The 21,435-nt window shown below is 44.5% G+C and overlaps 1 protein-coding gene across 11 annotated transcripts in view; it reads right to left on the bottom strand.

Annotated features, from left to right (window-relative positions):
- Positions 1-21,435, bottom strand: part of Depdc5 (DEP domain containing 5, GATOR1 subcomplex subunit) — a 126,056-nt gene that overhangs the window by 7,468 nt on the left and 97,153 nt on the right. For 9 of the 11 annotated variants that reach the window (XM_057771395.1, XM_057771394.1, XM_057771400.1 and 6 more), the window contains 7 exons: positions 21,188-21,339; positions 18,081-18,158; positions 17,181-17,313; positions 12,231-12,339; positions 9,537-9,764; positions 5,447-5,616; positions 1,860-2,031 (listed from right to left, as the gene is read on the bottom strand). In XM_057771395.1, coding sequence (XP_057627378.1) covers positions 1,860-2,031; positions 5,447-5,616; positions 9,537-9,764; positions 12,231-12,339; positions 17,181-17,313; positions 18,081-18,158; positions 21,188-21,339 — 1,042 coding nt within the window. Of the gene's footprint in view, positions 1-1,859; positions 2,032-5,446; positions 5,617-9,536; positions 9,765-12,230; positions 12,340-17,180; positions 17,314-18,080; positions 18,159-21,187; positions 21,340-21,435 lie in introns of those variants that run through there. The other 2 variants (XM_057771402.1, XM_057771405.1) reach the window with 2 other exon arrangements.

Below are 21,435 nucleotides of genomic sequence, written 5' to 3'. Positions count from 1 at the left end.
TAGTGTAACACAAACTTACAAGCAAGTGGGAAGAAAATATTTCTCTTACACCCAAGCTGTGTCTTTCACATTTATAATCTTTCTGTCGGATAACTCCTGGCACATGAGCATCAGCTGCAGCCTTTTGCATTTGAAAATGCCATCCTGAACGAATGGAGAGCTTTTTAGGAGATATTCATTTTTATTTTAAATATTTACTTATTTATTATGTATACAATATTATGTCCGTGTGTATGTCTGCAGGCCAGAAGAGGGCACCAGACCCCATTACAGATGGTTGTGAGCCACCATGTGGTTGCTGGGAACTGAACTCAGGACCTCCGGAAGAGCAGGCAATGCTCCTAACCTCTGAGCCATCTCTCCAGCCCTTAACATCCAGTTGGGTAAAGGGCACATCAGGCTCCCTGTGCTCCCTTCCTCACAGAAGGATGGGGTCTAATCTGAGTCCTCAAGATCCAGCGCTGGAGATACACACAGGAAACCTGGGACTTACAGAGCTGGTTCCAGCTTTGCACAGTAGAGCAATGCTTCCTGTTTGGTTTTTGATGGCCTCTCTAGGGCCTTTTTGCATGGACTAGCATGCCAAAGGCTCTCCTCAAATTCAAACCATCATTGCAGGTGATGAGGTGACTGAGAACACACAGGACATGGCAGAGCAATGGGGTAGAGATGGACAGTGCACAAACCTCTCTCCCACTGCCGGCTTCACCCTGGCCTTCCAGAGCTGGCAGATAGGCTCTAGCCAGCATACACAAGAAAAAACATCAAAGCTCAGAAGCATTAAGGAATCTGTCCCAGATTACCCAGTCACTGCTCCGTGGTTCAGAGTCTTGGCTGCTCTTGCAGAAGACTTAAGTTTGGTTCCCAGCACCCTCGGGGTGGCTCACAAGCATCCAGAACTGTAGTTCTAGGAGATCCAACTCCCTCTTCTGGCCTCTGTGGGCACCAGGTGCACATGCGGCGCACAGACATAAATGCAGGCAAAACATTCACACACATAAAATAAAATGAAATTGAAAAATTAAAAAAAAGCCGGGCGGTGGTGGCACACGCCTTTAATCCCAGCACTTGGGAGGCAGAGGCAGGCGGATCTCTGTGAGTTTGAGACCAGCCTGGCCTGGTCTACAAGAGTTAGTTCCAGGACAGGCTCCAAAACCACAGAGAAACCCTGTCTCGGGAAAAAAAAAAAAAAAAAAAATCCAGGGCAAAAGCCCAGTGCTGTGGGATAATACTTGTGTACACTGTGAATACATATTGCTCTCAGTGGTTGATAATAAAAGCTGCTTTGGCCTATAGCAAGTTGAAAAAGCCAAACTGGGATGAAAAAGGGCAGGGTTGAGGGAGACACAAGCAGCTGTGCAAAAACAAGCTGTCAGTAGACTGGCAAAAGCCACGGCCATGTGGCAATACTTAAATTAATAGAAATGGGTTAAGTTCAATGTAAGATCTAGTTAGTAATAAGCCTGAACTATAGGCAAACTCCTGTAATTAGTATTAAGCCTCTGACTGATTATTTATAAGTAGCTACAGGACAGGGTGGGACAGAGAAACCTCTGTTTACAACCCAGATTATTTTGCCCTTAACCAGTCTGTGGTTTCCTTTTCTCAGGCATATGTTCACTGGACAGTGATGGGCTTCATTATGACATTTCATACAAGTATCCTCATTCCTTTCTCTCATCCCACTTCCCATTCGTCCTTTTTCTCTTTCTAGATGGTCAGTCTCCTTCTGCTTTCTGTTTCTTACTAATCTCTCCATTTTCCATCTAGATTCTACTTATGAGAGAGCACAGGGGGCTGTTCTTGGGATGGGGGTCTGACTCAGGGAGATAGCCCCTTCAGAAGGGAGTAGCTCTTACTGTCGAACAGGTGCTCGCTGCCGTCCTTGAGCAAGCAGCTGAGGTTGAGTGGGATGAAGAGCTGGGCCCGCAGAGGATCACCATAGAGGTAACTGGGCAGTGCAAAAGGACCCTCCAAAACTGGGACTAACAAGAAGCCGCAGGAGGTAGCTTTTCGATGCCAACCTTGGACCTGGAAGGAAGCACAAAAACAGTATCATCTCCAGGTTCCTTTAGATCAGAGAAAATGCCTCCAAAGAGCAGCCCTGCCGGAGTGGCAGCATCCGCACCAGCAGGCATGCTCGCTCACTCACAATCTCTGGCTCTAGCCAGCCCTGTCAGGAACAAGTACAGTTCGCTTCCTGGTGAGCGCTAGAGAAACTGAATGAGCACTCAGCTCCTCTTTCTGGCCCAAGCTTCTCACCTTCAGTTTCTTTTGCAAGGAACTAACTTATGATAGCTAACACCCTCCTTATTCTGTGAAATATCAGAAGCAAGGTCACAGGACAAAGGCTGAATCTTCCTATTTTGTTGTGTAGCAAGTTCAGTGTATCAAATAAGAAAACAACCCACTGATACTTGATGTAGGGTGGGAAATGACTGTAGCAGCTTCTTGCCAAAGTGACCAGCTCTTGCATACAGGAGAGTACACTCTTGGGAACTCCCAAAACTATCTTCCTGAAAACCAGAGTTCCTGTAAACAACAACCAATGTTTCCTCAGGGGACTTTGTAAGGTTTTTTAAAATATGTTTTAAAAAAACATAAAATGGATATTTAAAACAAACAAACCAAACCAGTGGGCTGGTGAGATGGCTCAGTGTTTCATAAAAGCACTTGCCATCAGTGCTGATGACCTAAGCTTTATATCTCTGGAAGCCACATAGTGGAAAGCCAGAACCGCTCCCTCACTTGTCCCCTGTCCTCCACATCGTGACCATATGGTCCATACATATACAGGTAAATTAAAAAACAAAAAACCAAAATACACTCCCATCCCAAACCTCACGATAGAAACCCCAGGCTAAAAGTGTGTGCTAGTGATGGGAGTGCTCATCCAGAGCGAGGTCCTGGCTTCCCTCCTGAGAATGCACACCCCACCCCACAAACAGAAGAAACAAGAATTCATGGATGTAGCTCTGGCATACAGGTGCCATCTGATGAGAGCGACATCCATTTTTTTTTCCTTTTTTTCTCTCAGATAGGGTGTCAGAATGCTGCCCAGGCTTGTCTGAACTCTGGGCTCCTCTTCTTCAGTCAAGCATTGAGAGATACAGGCTGAGGGTGGTGGCACATATTCATAGTCCCAACTACTTGGGTGGCTAAGGCAGGATGACCACTTATGCCAGGGTTCTAGGCACTATATCAAGATTCCCATCCGTAAAAAAGATACAGTTGCCGGGTGGTGGTGGCGCACGCCTTTAATCCCAGCACTCAGGAGGCAGAGGCAGGCGGATCTCTGGGAGTTCAAGGCCAGCCTGGTCTACAAGAGCTAGTTCCCTAGTTCCGGGACAGGCACCAAAAAGCTACAGAGAAACCCTGTCTCGAAAAACAAACAAACAAACAAACAAACAAACAAACAAAAAAAAGATACAGTTTAGCCATAACTTGACTTAAACAAATAATTCTTTAAAAACTTAAAAGGTGCTGTGTAAATGGTTCAGCTGGTAAAGTATCTAATATACAACATGAGAATCTGATTTTAAATACCCAGAGCACACATCAAAGACTCTTTTTATTTTTATATGTGTGTGCAGAACTGGGGTTATAGGCAGTTCTGATCTGCCACATGGGTGCTAGGAATGGAGCCTCCAGTGCTAACCTCTGAGCTATCATCTCCCCAGGCTCTGGGACCCACTTTTACAAAGGCTTGGGCAGAAGCATGGGTCTGCAATCCTGTGCTCCTGCATGTGTGGTTGTTGCACATGCATGCATGCACCAGAAAACACTTAGACATACATCATACGTAAATGTTACATACATGCAAAAACAGAAGACAACTACTCTTAGGTCCTTCAGAGACATGAATACAAACGCAATAGTCAGGAGCTGCAGGGATGGCTCAGTGGCTAAACGCACTAACCGCTCTTCCAGAGGACCTGCATTTGATTCCCAGCACGCCAGTTTCAGGGAATCCAACATCTTCTTCAGGCCTTTCAGACATGCATGAAGGCAAAATACCCATACACACAAAATGACAAAGTAAAATTTTTAAAAAATTTAAAAAAAAACAAAACACAAAAGTAAAGCCAAAATCTCTAGTTTGGAGGGCTGAATTTGTGAGCATCAAGGGAGGAGCAGGCTGTGGTGATGGCTAAGGAGGACTCTGAGAAGACACTGACAGCTAAGGAGTGCCTTGGCTGGGGATGGGCTGTGTTTGCGTTGGCTTCACAGCACAGGATACACAGGTGACCAAGATAGACTAGCAGAAAGAAGACAGGCAAGGCCAGCTAACACTTGGGACACTGTGGGTCAGTTACTTCTTTGAGGGACTCCATTGAGGGACACTCTGGTTGCTGTCCATTAAATGCTAATAATACATCCAACTCTCCCCCTGTTGTGGGGTTGACAAAGATATCTGTAGATACTGTCAAATGCCCCAGAAGACAAACTCACCCTTGTTCGAGGAACAGCAAGTTAAAATGTGTTATTTGCCAACTAGGAATTGGTGAGGCAAACTATGGAATAAATAAATACTAGAATATTCTGTAGCCATTAAAAACAATGAGGTAAAAAAAATTAAATGCAACAAGTAAAAAACAAGGCAGATTTATTTCTTTTGGTATAGAAGATACACCAGTAACAAAAAAAAACACAATGTAAATACTATGTATCCAGCATGTGAGCATAAATGTGTCCTCAGCATGAATTCTAGGCTAATCTGAGATGTAAGAATGTAGCTGAATGACATTGAATTTGTGGTGATCCTTTAACCCAGCATCCCAAGTGCTGAGACATTTTTTCTTTAGGGGTGAGCCACCATGGCCAGCTTACCACCCGTCTTGTATACATACACAGAAACCCTGTAGTGTTTTTTTTTTTTTATTTTTTTTTAATTATTTATTTATTTATTATACATTCCTTCCATGTATGTCTGCAGGCCAGAAGAGGGACCAGACCCCATTATAGATGGTTGTGAGCCACCATATGGTTGCTGGGAATTGAACTCAGGACCTTTGGGAAGAACAGTCAGTGCTCTTAACCTCTGAGCCATCTCTCCAGCCCCCCCTCCCCCCACGTAGTGTTTTAAACATGGATATAGTGGTTGCTTTTAGATGGAAGTCCCAGGACACAAGGGATTTGCTTTTCACTCTGGACCAGTGGTTCCAAGTTTTGGAAAATGTTTGGTTAGCACAGCCAGTGGTGTGCTACTGGTATTCAATAGGTAGAGGTCAGAATGTTATTTAACAACCTACAATGGGCACGACATCACTCACAACAGATAATTATTTGGCCCCAAGTCAGTAATGCCAAGGCAAAGAAACACCAATCTAAACTCTGCACTCCTATGTTTAATGTTTTAAGGCTATCCTAAGGTCAAAGGTTATGTGAAAGCGACAGGAGACTCTACAGAGCACCCCCTTGCCTTAAAGTAAGGTGATGGTCTCACCATCTCCAAGAGTACTGTGGCAGTCACCGCCATCCAGTGTAGCTTGATCTCAAAGGCTGCACTGAGAGAGAAGTTTCCGTGGTAGTAACAGCTGCACCACTCCAGCCGGTCGGTTCGGTTGTTCACATCGACATCCAGGGTCACAGTCCTCTGCTCTGGGACAGTGGCAGCTGTGTGAGCACGCAGCAGGGGGTGGGGACACACACAGAGAGGCATAGGAGTGGGACAATGTAGAAGAATGAATAAGCACCATAAATATGAAACTGCAGGAGTGTTCAATAGAGCTTCCTATCTCTGAAAATCACTAGTTAACAATCTAGGAGTCCACAAAATCTTGTTCTGCTTGCTGTTAGATAATATGAGAATGGGTTTTGATATGTTTCAATAAAACTTTATAAAAAACAGATGAAATTCTAGGGTGATAAGCTACTCTGTATATTATGCCACCTTAAATTTATACACATCCACAGAAAATACAATACCAAGTGTAAATCATGGATTTTGGGTGACGATAGTGCATCCATGTAGGTTTGTGGATCAGAACAAATGTCATTCTGGTGGGGACTGACAGTGAAGGAGGCTGGGTGTGCGAGGAGCAGGGGACCTATGGGGAGTCTTTGTTCAGCTGTGCTGGAGAGCTAAAAGTCCTTTTAAGAAAATGAATTATAGCCACACATGGTAGTTTAAACCTATAATGTTAACATTCAGAAGGCTGAGGCAGGAAAAATGTTAAAGAACATCTTGCTACATAGTCAAACCTTATCTCAAAAAAACACAATCTGGCCGGGCGGTGGTGGCGCACGCCTTTAATCCCAGCACTTGGGAGGCAGAGGCAGGCGGATCTCTGAGTTCGAGGCCAGCCTGGTCTACAAGAGCTAGTTCCGGGACAGGCACCAAAGCTACAGAGAAACCCTGCCTCGAAAAACCAAAAAAAAAAAAAAAAAAAAAAACACACAATCTGGGGGTTGGAGAAATGGCTTATCACTTAAGAGTATTTGCTGCATAATCAATGAAGTCTGAAGTTCAGATCCCAGTACCCACATAACAAATCTGGTGCCCCCACATACTTGTAACCAGCTCCAAAGGAGACAGAGACAGGAGGATCACTGAGGCTTGCTGGCTTCCAGCCTAGCTGAGAAAACACAAGCCCCAGCAACAGACCTGCCTCAAAGGACTGGAGAGTCACACAGTGATACATAAGGATACCCAGTGTCCTCTTGTAGCTTCCATGTATGTGTGCGCGCGCGCGCACACACACACACACACACACACATGCAAATCTAGAACAGTGTAGAAGGGTCAGTTATAAACAAACCATAAGCCAGATTTAGCCAATTATACAGCAGTTTGACTCCTTAGTCAAGCCATCCCTTCTTGTACAAGGGAGAGATGTCTTCTTAACTAGGATCATAAACTCAGACACTCAACCAGGCTATACCTAAGATCTTCAGGATCAGTGACCCACAAACAGAACAAGGGAAAAACAGCCTAGACCACAGCGAGGAGGAAGCATGACTTTTCTGCTTTTATCCTAGGAAGGCCTTAGTCCTAAAGTATTTTCTCAGTAAATGGGAGCTCACAATGAAGCCTATCCTACTGCAGACATGTCAGTCAGGGCTGTGACCTTCGTGGACACCAACCACACTCAGCACACCAGGTTTTCTATAAGTCAGGATCTGCTCTTATATCCCTACTCCTCACAATTTTTCTTTCTCTGAAAGAGTCAGTTAGGCTCTGGGTTCTGCTCCTAAGTCAACAAATTTAATGAGCTTCTGTTGGAAGGCAGGAGAGCATGAGCTAGGGCACTGAATGATACTCTCCCGATACTAGAACAGGTAGAATGGGCAACATTCTTGATTTGGAGCTGGAAGGGTCAAGCTCCTGCGATTCCAGCCACGCTCGCATATCTCTGAAAACCTTGCTTCCTTGTCTGCACACAGATACGGCAGCCCAGCCAGGAAACACGGGCTGAGAAAGGGCTACAGACTCCCTTGCTGTCTTCTCCTCTGGTCATTTTGTGTCTCCTCTTTTCTCTGTTCCTATTAAGCCTGCCTTCCAGCTTACGACATGAGGTTCACTAATGCTCAAAGTGAGGCCTATCTGTGGCTTGGCGGACACTTGAGGCACATTTGGTCCCCTTACTGGTCACTCTGATACTAAAATGTTCATTAAAGCCAGGTTCTGTCTGGACTTCATGTTCCTGATTTATGACACTCTCAGGAACCCTTTACTCAACAGTCCACATCAAAGAAAGCTGTGTTCTCTGGACTTGCACACTATGTATCTATTCCTCCAGGTAAAAAGACCTCTGTCACAAAACCAAAGGCAAGTGATAAACCTTAGCAGTGACTTGGAACATCTTCTATTATCAAGTTTGTTAAGTTCAGAACAGGCGAGTCTAGGGGCACCCAAGTGGAAATTACTCTATCACTGGCTTTGTGTTTCCAGGGTAAGATTTGACAATGCAGATGTGTCTAGCAGGCTTTATTTTTTTATTTATTTTTTTCCTGAGACAGGGTTTCTCTGTGGCTTTGGAGCCTGTCCTGGAACTAGCTCTGTAGACCAGGCTGGCCTTGAACTCCCAGAGATCCGCCTGCCTCTGCCTCCCGAGTGCTGGGATTAAAGGCGTGCGCCACCATCGCCCGGCTTAGCAGGCTTTTAGTATGGACAAAGGTACAGCCAGCTCCATGGGAAGTCTAATCAATATGCACAGGCCCAGAAGAGAAACAAGCTCAGCATTCTAGGGGGCTATTAATGACCTAGGAGAGCAGATCAGTATCGCTAGAGGAGAAGGAACACTGAAGCTGAGCCCTCACAATCAGGGTTTCCTCACAGTGAAGCAATTCTCAACAGCGAGTGCCAAGTTGGAAGGAATTTTTCAAAAAGAAGTTAGCTCCATGTTCATCAGGAATGCTTTGGAAAAAGTTCAGGGCTCAGTTTGGATAGAGGAATGCAACAGTCTCTCGTGACTCCGAGACCTGAGAAGAAGGCCTGCGCATGAGCCGGAGCGGGAGGCGTGTGGTACTGCATCTGCAGGACTCTCAGGTGGCTTTGTAGCTTCCCAGCTCAGTGACACAGGATAAGGATGGGAAGTGGGAGCCACCACAGGCCAAGGCAAAGATCTATGCATCAACATTAGGCATTTCAAAACAGCTTTCTGCTGCTACCTCCAAAGGAGAATCACAAGTTTTAAAAAAAGGGAACAAGCAAATAAACAAAAAGCTACCCCCCAAACAACAGTAAAACACAAATAAAACCCAACCGAATCACAGGCAATGGTGAAACTCAGGTGTTTCTCTTCCATAAGAAATCTTAGTTTTTTTTCTGAGGAACAATTCAAATGTTGAGGTTATGCCCCGTTTATTTATTTAGCAAATAAATAAATTGGTTAGTTATTTGAGATAGGGTCTTACTATGCAGCCTGGGATGGCCTCAAACTCACAATCCCTGCTTCTCTGCCTCTTAAGTGCTACAATTACTGATCTGTACCATCAACTACATCTGGCCAGAAAGATTGTTTGTGTGTGTGTGTGTGTGTGTGTGTGTGTGTGTGTAGACAGATCTCTCTTTTCAGTCCTGGCTGTCCTTGAACTCACAGAGATCCTCCTGCCTCTGCTTCCCAAGTACTAGGATTAAAAGAAAGCCCACCACACCCAGTCATAAGATACCTTAATTTACTCTTGTTTTTTACTTAGAAACGTATTTTTTTCTTGCTAGGCATGGTGGTGCATGCATGCCTTTAAACCATACAGTTCCTCATGCTATGGTGACCCCCAACCATAAACTAGTTTTGTCGTTACTTCATAACTGTAATTTTGCTATGGTTATGAATCTTAATGTAAGTATCTGTGTTTTCTGGTGGTCTTAGGTGACCCCTATAAAAGGGGTCACAACCCACAGGTTAAGAGCCTCTGCTTTAAATCCAGCAGAGGCAAGTGGACAGGCCAGTCAGAACCGCACAGTAAGACCCTCTCTCAAATAAACAATTTTCTGGAGGTTCTGAGTAGGTTCTTGTACATGCTAGAAATCTAGTGACTACCCTTCCCCAACCACCTGCTATTCCCAGACTCCAACCTGGTCGAGAACTTACCCAACAGTGCAGCTGCCTGGCTCCGTCCTCCAAAACTTCGGCTGAAGGAGCTGTGCCTGCTTGCGTAAGAGGCTGGCCGGCTGGGTAGCCAGGGCAGGAGGAAGGCAGGAATCTCAGAGTGCACAAGCTCTTCGGCCACAAAGGCCACCTCAAACCACTTGCGCTGGAAGCTGGCAAAGTCGTCCACTCCTGTTGTGTGCCAGGGAGTAGTGGGCTGCTGCACAGCCACTGGGAAAAGCAGGGGAAGTAAAGGATCTCCCGTCACAACGCTGCTTTTCTGACTGACACACGGCGCAATACAGATAGACCATAAAACACTACGCTAAGTGAAAGGAAGCGGTATAAAGCCTACCTATTATGTCACCACACATATGACATTTGTAGAAACACAAAACCTGTAAGTGCTTTTTCAGGGGGTGTTTGGAAAGGGAGGAGTTGGGCAGTCAAAGCTAACAAGAAAGAGGTGGTGGTTGCACAATACTATGAGTGGCTTTTGTTATGTAGGCTAATTTTATGTTATATAAGATTTAATTCAATTTTAAAAATCTTATCAGTTTTATAATATTTCAGGAAATAAAAAGTTGTGGGTTTTTAGTTTTCTTTTTTCTAATAGAAGGTAAAAATCGATACTAAATTAACAAAAGTACACAGTGAATGTCACTAACTATACCATATCATGTATGGACCCAGAGATAAAGAAGGGATTTACCACAATGTGTCAGTCTCTTCCGACCAGTCCCCAAGCATCTGAAATTCACACACTATGAAGGCTGCTTTGAATCCTTGGTGCCTCCAGAGCCATGGCAGCCAGAAATTATGTTAGAAATTGTTCCCCATTGGAGAATTCCCTTTTCTCATTAAAAAGGAATGAAATTACAGTGTTGCTAAGTAGCAGAATGTTTGCCCAATGTGCAGAGGCCTTGAGTTCGATCCCAGAACCAGTAAACAGGCAAACACATGCAGTTAGCTTCCTGAACTCATGAGCTATATATACAGCTACAGACTTGATCACACACACGAAACTATTGCAGGGGGGCAGGAGAGCATTTACACTGAATATGACCAAAATTTTTCTTGTTTCTTGAACAATATAGTACAATACAGCAGTGTCTTACTATCAGTTATTATAAATGATTTGGGGATGATTTAAAGAATATAAGGGAAGAGGCTAGAGAGATGGCTTAGTGGTTAAGAGCACTGGCTGTTCTTGCAGAGGACCTGGGTTCAGTTCCTAGCATCTACATGGTAGCTCACTACTGCCTGTAACTCTAGCTCCAGGGTATCCAACACCTTCTTTTGGTCTCTGCTGGCACCTTCACACACATGGGGTACATATATAAACATACACACACACACACACCATACACACACACAAAGAAAAGTTAAATTATTAAAAGTAATATGAGGGTATATGTGAAACCATGCCAAAGAACGACTATTTAAAACATGTCTTGGAAAACAAAGTAGACTTGGTAGTCTTCTTGAAGGAGTATGTGGGAAGTGTAAGCCCAGTAAGTATGAAGCACTATTGGAGCCCACCACACTGTCATCAAAGCCACTCACAAGAATGGAGGCAAGGTGCAAGTTACGGCACCAACATAGGATCCATAGAAAATTGTGCTGGGCGGTGGTGGTACACGCCTTTCACCCAGCACTTGGAGGCAGAGGCAGGTGAATCTGTGAGAGTTCAGGCCAGCCTGGTCTACAGAGAGAATTTCAGGACAGGCTACAAAGCTACACAAAGAAACGCTGTCTCAATTTTTTTTTTTTTTTTTTTTTTGCTGGGCAGTAGTGCTATGCCTTTAATCCCAGCACTTGGGAGGCAGAGGTGGGCGGATCAATGTGAATTCAAGGTCAACCTGACTTACAAAGCGAGTTCCAGGACAGCCAGGGCTGTTACATAGAGAAACCCTGTTTTGGAGAAAAAAAAAATACAAAAACAAAAACAAAAAGAAAATCACAAACCCACAATAAACAAAAAAAGGAAGAAAAAAAGCAAGTACCTTGGCCTCTTTTTTAAAAAATATTTTTTAAACATTTTAATTAATTAATTAATTAATTAATTAGTTTATTATGTATACAGTGTTCTGTCTATATGCTTGCTTGCCAGAAGAGGGCACCAGATCCCATTACAAATGGCTGTAAGCCATCATGTGGCTGCTGGGAATCGAACTCAGGACCTCTGGAAAAGCAGTCAGTGCTTTTAACCTCTGAGCCATCTCTCCAGCCCCTACCTTGGCCTCTTTTAGGTTTATTTTCCATTAACAATAACACTGTCCTCAATAAAAACATTGTCTGGACTAGAGAGATGTGTGGTTAAGAGTGCATGCTGCTCTTAGAGAAGCCTAGTTTGGTTCCCAGCACCCAAATCAGAGGTCTTACAACTGTCTATAACTCCAGCTCCAGGAAGATCCAACACCTCTAGCCTCCGAAGGTACCTGAATTCATTCTCTCTCTCTCTCTCTCTCTCTCTCTCTCTCTCTCTCTCTCTCTCTCTCTCTCTCTCTCTCTCAGCTAAATAAACCATCTTTTTACATAAACAGCATGGTCTTCCGCCGTGCGTAAATATGTACAGATGCTGGAAGAGGCTGTCGGTGTCAACTGAAAACACAAAGCCACACATGGAGCTCAGGATGCATGGAGATGTGAGAGATTAGGAAAAGTACTCGCCCCTGCATGTGCTTTGGCTCTGACCTCGATCGGGCTCTTTGTCCATTACTATCTTGTAGAAATAGAAGCCATAGATGAAGGTCCGCCAGGCTTCACCAGATGCATGTGTTATGAGCTGCTCTTCCAGCATTTTCTAGGAGAGACAAGGAAAACCTGAAATTTCTACAGGTAACATCTCAAAGAGGCAACCCTTGCTTGTTCTTAGCAGTCAAGGCAGGAAGTGACCAGAGAACTGAGGTCACACCTCTGGTCCCCATTAGACATTGAGAATGTGCTATATGAAAACGAACCTGTTCCAAGTTATAAACTAATGTATTTCATCAAACATTTCAAACATACAGAAAGTAGAGAAAAACTCCAAGTAGATAACCATCTAACTTCAATAAATTTAACATTCTGCTAGGCAGTCTGTTCCTCTTCATCTGAGGGAATGTCTCCCGAGACACCTAAAGGAAAGTGAGTTGTGGTACACACCCCTATAATCCCACTGGGAAGGTGGAGGCGGGAGGATGAGGGCTCAAGGTCATCTTGACTCACTGATATGACCTACCAGACCTTTGAAGAACTAATACCAGTGCGCCTGCCCCCCCCCCCCCCCCCCCCCCCCCCCGCCCTGTTCCCTTTTCGAGACAGGGTTTCTCTGTAGCTTTGGAGCCTGTCCTAGAACTAGCTCTGTGAGTTGTGGCCTCGAACTCACAGAGATCCACCTGCCTCTGCCTCCTGAGTGCTGGGATTAAAGGCGTGTACCACCACCACCCAGAAACAGAAACAGTGAGTCTTAAACCATTCCTAAAAACAAAAAAGGAAATATGTCACCAAATTCATTTTATAAATTTTAATCCTATGCTCATGGATTACAAGAATTAAGGCCGGGCGGTGGTGGCACACGCCTTTAATCCCAGCACTCGGGAGGCAGAGGCAGGCGGATCTCTGGGAGTTCGAGGCCAGCCTGGTCTACAAGAGCTAGTTCCCGGACGGGCACCAAAGCTACAGAGAAACCCTGCCTCGAAAAACCAAAAAAAAAGAAAAGAAAAAAAAAAAGAATTAATATGAAAAGTGCCTACCTTACCAAAAGCAATTTACAGACTCAATGCAATCCCCATTAAATTCCAATGAGATTCTTCACAGAATTAGGAAATATGGAAGCACAGACAGTCAATGTAATCCTGAGCAAGAAGAATAATGCTACAGGGATCTCCACACCTGGCTTCAAGTTATACTGTCATACCTCACTGGCACAAGAAAACACCGATCGGTGGAATATAATAAAAGGTCCAAATAGAAACCCATGCAGTTATAGTCACCTGATTTTTTTTTTTTTTTCCGAGACAGGGTTTCTCCATAGCTTTTGGTTCCTGTCCTGGAACTAGCTCTTGTAGACCAGGCTGGTCTCGAACTCACAGAGATCCGCCTGCCTCTGCCTCCCGAGTGCTAGGATTAAAGGCGCACGCCACCACTGCCCGGCCGAGTCACCTGATTTTTGCAAAGATGGCAAAACAAACAAACAAAATGTACTGAAGATAGTCTTCAACAAATAGTGCGGGACAATTGTATCTCCTCATGCAGATTCCTATCTCTGTACAAAACTCTCAATGGGTCAAGAGCTTTAAAGCAAAACTTGGAATTCTGAAACTCTTAGAGGAAAAGGCAGGGAAAATACCTAAGATCTAGCTAGGCATATGTGAGGACTTCCTGAAACAGACTCAGCAAATAATGCCAACAACTGACACTAGAACCTCATGGAACTACAAACAACACTAGAAAGCCTCTACACAGCAAAGGGACGGTGGTGAAGGGGCGGCCCACAGACAGAAGAAAGCCTTTGTCATCACACATCTGACTGAGAACTAACATCTAAAATCTGAAAGGAACTAAAGGTAAAAATAGACAACAACAAATAAAACAACCCCATCAATAAATGGAATAATGAAATGAACAGAGAATTCTCAAAAAATGAAATACAAAATGGCCAATAAATGTCAAAAGATGTTTAGAGAAATATGAATTAAAACTACATGGGGAGTGGCTGTAGAGACCAATGGCTCTTGTTAAGAATGGTTAAGTGTAGCCAGGCGGTGGTGGCCAGCCTGGTCTACAAGAGTTAGTTCCAGGACAGGCTCCAAAGCCACAGAGAAACCCTGTCTCGAAAAACAAAAACAAAACAAACAAACAAAAAAACCCCCACCAAAACCAAACCAAACCAAAATGGCTGCTTTTTCAGAAGACTGGGGTTCGGTTCCCAGCATCCACATGGCAGTTCACAACTGCCTGTAACTCCAGGTGCAGGGGATCTGACTTCCTCTTCTGGCCTCCACTGACACTAGGTGCATATGTGGTGCACAGACATACAGTAAGGAAAACACCCAGACACATAAAATGTTTTACATTAAAAAACAAACAACAAAAACTAGGTATAGAGTCCACCTTGCCCTGGTGAGCAGGCAGTCTTTATGAGGAGGTCTGGTGCCCTTGCCCTGGTGAGCAGGCAGTCTTTATGAGGAGGTCTGGTGCCCTTGCCCTGGTGAGCAGGCAGTCTTTATGAGGAGGTCTGGTGCACGCCCCTGCCGTCCAGGGTTTGGGGAGGCAGAGGCAGGAGGTAATGAGCGGAGAGACCTATGCTCAGTCCTAGCACTCATGTCAGGTGACCTAACACCCTCTTCTGGCCTCTGTGAGTACCTGCATACATCTGCCTACAGACAGACAGACACACAGAGAAGAAGAAATAAATCTTAAGAAAAAAATCACAAGTATAAGGAAAAACAGGCAAAGGTTCTCTAAAGATGGCTCAGTGGTTAAGGTGGCTTTTGCAGAAGACCTGGGTTTGAATCCCACCACCCACATGGCAGTTCACAACTACCTGTAACCCCAATTCCAGATGTGACACCCTCTTCTGGCATCTGCACGCATGTAGCACACATACATATATTAACACACACACACACAAAACACAGATTAAAAATTGATAAAACAAGTAACAAACGCTGACAAAGATGAGGGCAAAGGGGACCCTATACACTGCCGGGAGAACGAAAGCTACTCCAGCCATGTGGAAATCCGTATGAAGGGTCCACCATATGACCCAGCTACACCACTTGTGGAGATTTTCTCAAAAGACCCCAAGGCAGCACAGCATAGCACCTGCACAGCAATGATTACTGCAGCGCCATTCACAGAAGCTGAGTTAAAGACACATGAAGTGTCCACCAATGGAGAACTGCATAAAGAAATGTGGTATGTATACACAATGGAAATAATACAAGCAATATTCTCAAGCATGTTTTTAATATTTAAGTTTTTCTGTTTTATTTGTTTTAAAGATTTATTTATATGTATTGGATCCTCTTGAGCTGGAGTCATAGGTGGTTGCAAGCCCCCTGATGTGGATGCTGGGAACCAAATTTTGGTCCTCTGGAAGAGCAATAAGAACTCTGAACCAATGAGCCATCTCTCTTCAGTCCCAAGACTTGTTTATTTTATGTTATTGTTACTTTATGTTTATTTTATGTGTCTAAATATTTTTGAAAAGCATATTTTTAAAAAGGTTTTATATAGATATGTGTTGATATGAGAATGAGGTGTTTTACAGTATTTTAAATTTAAATAATCCTTGTATTTTACCAACTTGTTATTGATAGCGTGCTTCTGACATTTATCCATGTTGGTATATGTACTTCCAGTTTACTTCACTTAAATTGGCATAGCAGCATTTCACTTTATCAATAAGAAGATTATATTCTCAAGGAGACGGGGTTTACCAGGGAAAAGCTATGTAAAAAAGCGTGTCAAGGCCTATAAAGAGCGAAACAACAGCCACATTCTTATTCAGATAGTTATTAAGTTTCCAGTGCAGTGATGACAAGGCAGCTGGCCAACAAACTATCCGGCTTTCTACTATAAACCTCAGTATGGACAGGACACCTAGAACCAGCTCAGTCAACCTGACCTAATTCATTCCTCTGCTTAGTTCACTCAACAGTGAGTTGAACTTGGCAATAATATCCTATGTGTCTACTATGTGTATATGGAAATGAGCACTTAGGGGAGACCCATCCAGGCACAAAACACACGAGATGAAGTGACTCCTAAGTCTGGTGCCTTGTACTATGTGAAGAAGCCTCTGATGTAGAACCTGGAATTCAGCCTTGGGACTTGGACACACAGGCATAATCAGGACAAAACTGGGCTTGGGGCTGGGGAGTACACCTTTAATCCCAGCACTTGGGAGGCAGAGGTGGATCTCTGTGAGTTTGAGGTCAGCCTGGTCTACAGAGTGGGTTCCAGGACAGGCTCCAAAGTTACAGAAAAACCCTATCTCGAAAAATCAATAGAGGCTGGGCGGTGGTGGCGCACGCCTTTAATCTCAGCACTCGGGAGGCAGAGGCAGGCGGATCTCTGTGAGTTCGAGACCAGCCTGGTCTACAAGAGCTAGTTCCAGGACAGGCTCCAAAACCACAGAGAAACCCTGTCTCGAAAAAAACCAAAAAAAAAAAAAAAAAAAAAAATCAATAGAGACAGAGAGGGAGGGAGGGAGGGAGGGAGGGAGGGAGGGAGGGAGGGAGGGAGGGAGGGAGGGAGGAAAAAACAAAGGAAAGAAGTCCTTCATAGACATTTATCCGAGGGACAAGAACATAGAGACTGTCCAAAATTTGTCAGCGCAGACAATAAATCCTGGCAGATTTTAAAGTCAAAGCATGCGTCCGCGCACGTGACATGTTTATACATTTCTAAGACAGAGTCTCACCATGTAGACTAGAATGGCTTCTAGCTTATGATCCTCCTGCCTCCACTTTCTCAGTGCTGTTGGGGGCTTGTGCTACCACGGCTAACCCTAAGGTCTTCAAAGTATCCCTGCAAGGAGACTTGTCCTTTCATTAGCCCCAGACAGGCCTCCGCCTCTTTACTGTCATGGCTGAGTACTTCCGTGACAGACCCTCATTACGATGATCTGGGCATGAGCCATCCCCGCTGTCTCACCTGCATGATGTCGATGGCCATCGCCTGCGTCTGGACCCCCTCCACATTGTTCATCAGCCAGTGCACCACCTCAGCACTGATGAAGCAGCAGGGTGCAAGGCCTTTCTGCTCAGAGAGCAGCTGGACTCCTGTCCTGAATTCCATGAGCGAGCAGGAAATACGTGCCCAGCGGCAATAAGGAAAAAGAAAAGATGAGACGTAAAGGTTCTCCACAAGAGCATGTACCGTCTGAAGGGAGGATTCTCCATAGAACTCCTAGGCTGAGGGAAATCTCCATGACAGGATAAAAGAGCTTCATCTGTCAGGCATTATACTAGGTACTTCATGTAAGAATTTAATCATTTCATTAATCATGTGTGTAAAAACTCATGGTAAAGACTGGTAAAATGCTCAGTACATAAAGGTGCCTGCCACCAAACCTGACAACTTAAGTTCAATTTCCGGTAGCCACATCTGGAAGGAGAGGATCAACTCCTGCAAGTTGTTCTCTGACTTCCATATATACTGTGGCATACAGCTCCTCACAAATCAGTACATAACATGTAACTTTAAAAAAAAAATCTCATTTTACACCTTTAATCCCAGCACTGGGGAGGCAGACCCAGGCAGATCTCTGTGAGTTCAAGGGCAGTCTAGTCTACAGAGTGAGCGATCTCCAAGGACAGCCAGGGCTGTTTCACAGAGTAAACCCTGTCTTGAAAAACAAAAACCAAACAAACAAAATCTCAGTGTATAACCAAGGTAGCAGAGGCTCAGGGAGGTCAGGTGACTTGTCCAGATCCAGATCTCACAGATAGTAAGTGGCAGAGTAAGGTGTAAATCTACCCACCCACACCATCACAGCAACCCTTCCCTCGGGTACCTTCTGCCCTTGCTTCATAAATGTGCCTAGTCACTTACGAGGGATGCTTCATGGCTTCCAGAATCTCCACCAGGGTAGAGGATGATGTCAGAGAGCCTGCTGCGTGCTGCTGAGAGCTGTGACACAGAATGTAACAAAGCAACAAGAGTGGGTTTTGGTTTCAGTGCTGTGGGCTGTGGTGAACAAGTGTTCTTCCTCTATGTGAAACTAGCCCACATTACCTCTGCTTCTTCTGGAGTCAGATACCAGGAAAGTATTGAAACTGAAGACAGTCAGGGAAAATTCTAGATTGTTATATCCAGAGGCTAGTTCACAATGCATTCCTCTTCCCAAAGTATGTATACACATTTTAAAAGGGCAAAAGTAATTTTGTATCTAAACATAGCACCCTTTAAAAAAAAACCTCTCCCCCTCAATTACATTTCTCTTTCATTTTTATTCTTTTATTTATATTCTTGCCTGTGGAAGTCAGAGGAAGACTCTGGATCCCCTGAAACTGAGTTACAGGCAGCCCTGGGCCACCTAATCTGGGTACTGGGACTCAGCTCATGTCCTCTGAAGAGCATGACAGCTCCTAAGTAGAGACACATCTTTACCTCCATTAATATTGCTTCCTACAAGACTTAGGCTGCTCTGATTTTGCCTGCAGCCTCTCACATGTTACTTAGCCTAGGCCAATCAAAGAGTTGCAGCATGATAATTTTGTTGAGAACTTACAGGAAAGAACTTAAGAATTATCACTAATCAGCTGTAGGACCCCTGGATTTTCTTGATTTTTATTTCTTTACCTGAAAACAGGGACAGTGTTGTTCATGTCTTTCAGGATAGTGTGGGGCTACCATATGTAAAACAAGGCACAAGACTGATATACGTGGTGCCTAAAATGTAGTCAACACTGAAGCGAGTCAGATTAGCTAAACGAACTAGTGAAGGTCAAAGAGTTGGGAAGCACTGGAATCCAGATTTCATTCAAGTGAGTCACATTCCCAAAGTCCTGCTCTTTACACCATCTGCTGCCCAAGTTCTGCCTTGATGGTGACAGTGATTAAAACATGCTTGCGACAGCTGTGGTGGCGCCTGCCTATAATCCCAGCACTCCAGAGGTTGGGCTGGGAGAATCATGAGTTTGAGATCACTTTAGGCTACGTGGGAAGATCTATTATATCAATGGGGGTGAAGAGGTAAGAGATTAATATTCAGCAGCTGAATGGCCCCACCAACCTAACTAGTTAGTTATGGATCTCAATCAGAAACTCCTCCCTTTCTTCTCTTCCTCAGTCTTCTGGATGCTTATTTTGGGAGGCAGGGGGTTCAGGACTCAAGGCAGCATTTCAGATTCTCAGGCCCTGTGTTAATCCCCAGCATGACAATAAAAACCTAAAACCAAAATCTCGGGGTTAGAAAAAGCCTTTGAAGAGAATTTCCTTCAAATCTTGCATCTGAGTTCAAGTGTCTAGTCAAGAGAAGGCCTTCCATTTGCGAACACCTTCAAAGGCAGGGAACTCAGCTTCTCCCAATACAGCTGAATCCACTGCTACTAAGTTCCTACCATGACAAGGAGTGTACACAGTATCACTTTCGGTCAGGGGCCCTGCTTTCACAGGTCTTCTCACCTCTAGCCTACACTCCAGGCCTTCTTTTCTTCCAAAAGCAGACAAAAGCCTCCCTCTCTACCCTCCTAAGCAGTGAGGAAGCACACAGCTATACTCTCCTCACGCACACTGAGCAGCCCTTTAATCTCCTGCATGGCCAGGACTAAAGGCAGCAGGGAGAGAGGTAGAGCAGGAAAGTCAGGACTGAGCAAGCATCACCTCTCCTAGCCAGAATGAATACTCAGTGGTGGATGCAGTGGAGGCAGAAGCAGTCCAGAGCTTACGGCATAAGGAAAATCAGAGATTGCCGACAGGGACCACAACTCGTGGGTATCCATCCAAGAGCACTGTCTGCTCTCAGGGAAAGCGGTGTAAAAGTCAAGTTTCTCAGATCATATAGCTAAGTCTGCTCAGTCAGTACAGTGAGGCACGAAGAACAGAGTAAGTAGACCTGCCACCCACAGCCAAGAAAGAAAGAACATTTCTCAAAACTGACAATGGCATCAAAACCTAGGGCCATAAACATGTACAATTACCCTGTGGGTGGGTGTCTTTTTTTTTTTTCTCATTTTTTTCCCTTGAGACAAGTCTCATACACCCCATGTTGACCTCAAACGCACTATGTAGCCAAGAATGATTTTGAACTGCCCCTCCTGCTTTTGTTTGACAAGTGCAGGAATTATAGCTACGTGACACCATGCCTAATTTAAGAAAACACAGGGGCTAGAACTCAGAGCTTCATGCGTGCTAGGAAAGCACTCTACCAAATGAGGTGTATTCCCAAGACCCTGACTGAAAAAAAAAGTGTGGGGTGGAGGAGGATCTCAAGAAAGAATTTCTCTGTATAGCCCAGGCTATCCTGAAATTCACTCTGTAGACTAGGCTGGCCTTTGAACTCAGAGATCCACAAACCTCTGTCTTCTAAGTCCTGAAACTAAAGGTGTGCACTACATGCCTAGATCCTGATTAAAAATTTAAAAAATAAAAAAAATAAAAAAAATTTAAAAAATACTTTTACCTTTAAAAAAAAAATCACTCTGTGTGTGTGTGTGTGTGTGTGTGTGTGTGTAGAGTTTGAGGTCAGCCTGGTCTACGTAGTTAGTGACTTCTAGGACACCCAGAGCTACATAATAAAGAGACCCTGACTTTAAAAAAAAAAAGCCAGGATATTTATTAAGCAAATGAGGAACAGGCAGTACCCTTCTCCTATGGATTCTTAGGAACAGGAAGAGAAAGGCCTCGTTCACCCACAGTGTGTGACTCACCCAGTGTTAGTGCATTTCCTTGCTGATTGCGTGCCATCCTGTGCAAAGCGCCATGCTTTGGGCACCATCATGACTAGGACTGACATCATGTCTGACACTTTCTGCATCACTGAGAGAACACAGATCTCCCGCCTTGCCACTTAGCTGTAAAGACTGACCCCTTCAGGGTCCCACATATTATCTGTGGCAGCTAGAACGTGACCCAGAGCTCTGGACTTGCAACCTCTGTGCTCTTGGTTGAACTTGCCCCAACCAACAGTACCGTCAGTTTGTCGTTCTGAAGCTCACCTGCAGTCAGAGTTTGCAGAGGGAAAGGCCTGTTCTCCTATGTTCTGGGAGTTCCCAAGGGTCTGGTTGCTACCTCTATCCAGGGACTGGCATGTGTTGACCCCCAAACTGGCACCATCCGATACCAGAGCAGCTGTTTGGTCCACAGATGCCTGCAAAAGGGTAAAAAATTAGCAGAGAGATCTAAAATTAATCAAAGGAAACAGTAAATAAACTATCCCGGTGTATTAAGTCAACAAACATTAGAC

Source organism: Chionomys nivalis, chromosome 6 (assembly GCF_950005125.1).
Source record: "Chionomys nivalis chromosome 6, mChiNiv1.1, whole genome shotgun sequence".
Taxonomy (NCBI): Eukaryota; Metazoa; Chordata; class Mammalia; order Rodentia; family Cricetidae; genus Chionomys; species Chionomys nivalis.
Note: the sequence above shows the minus strand (reverse complement) of the source record. Positions and strands in the feature narration are given on the sequence as shown.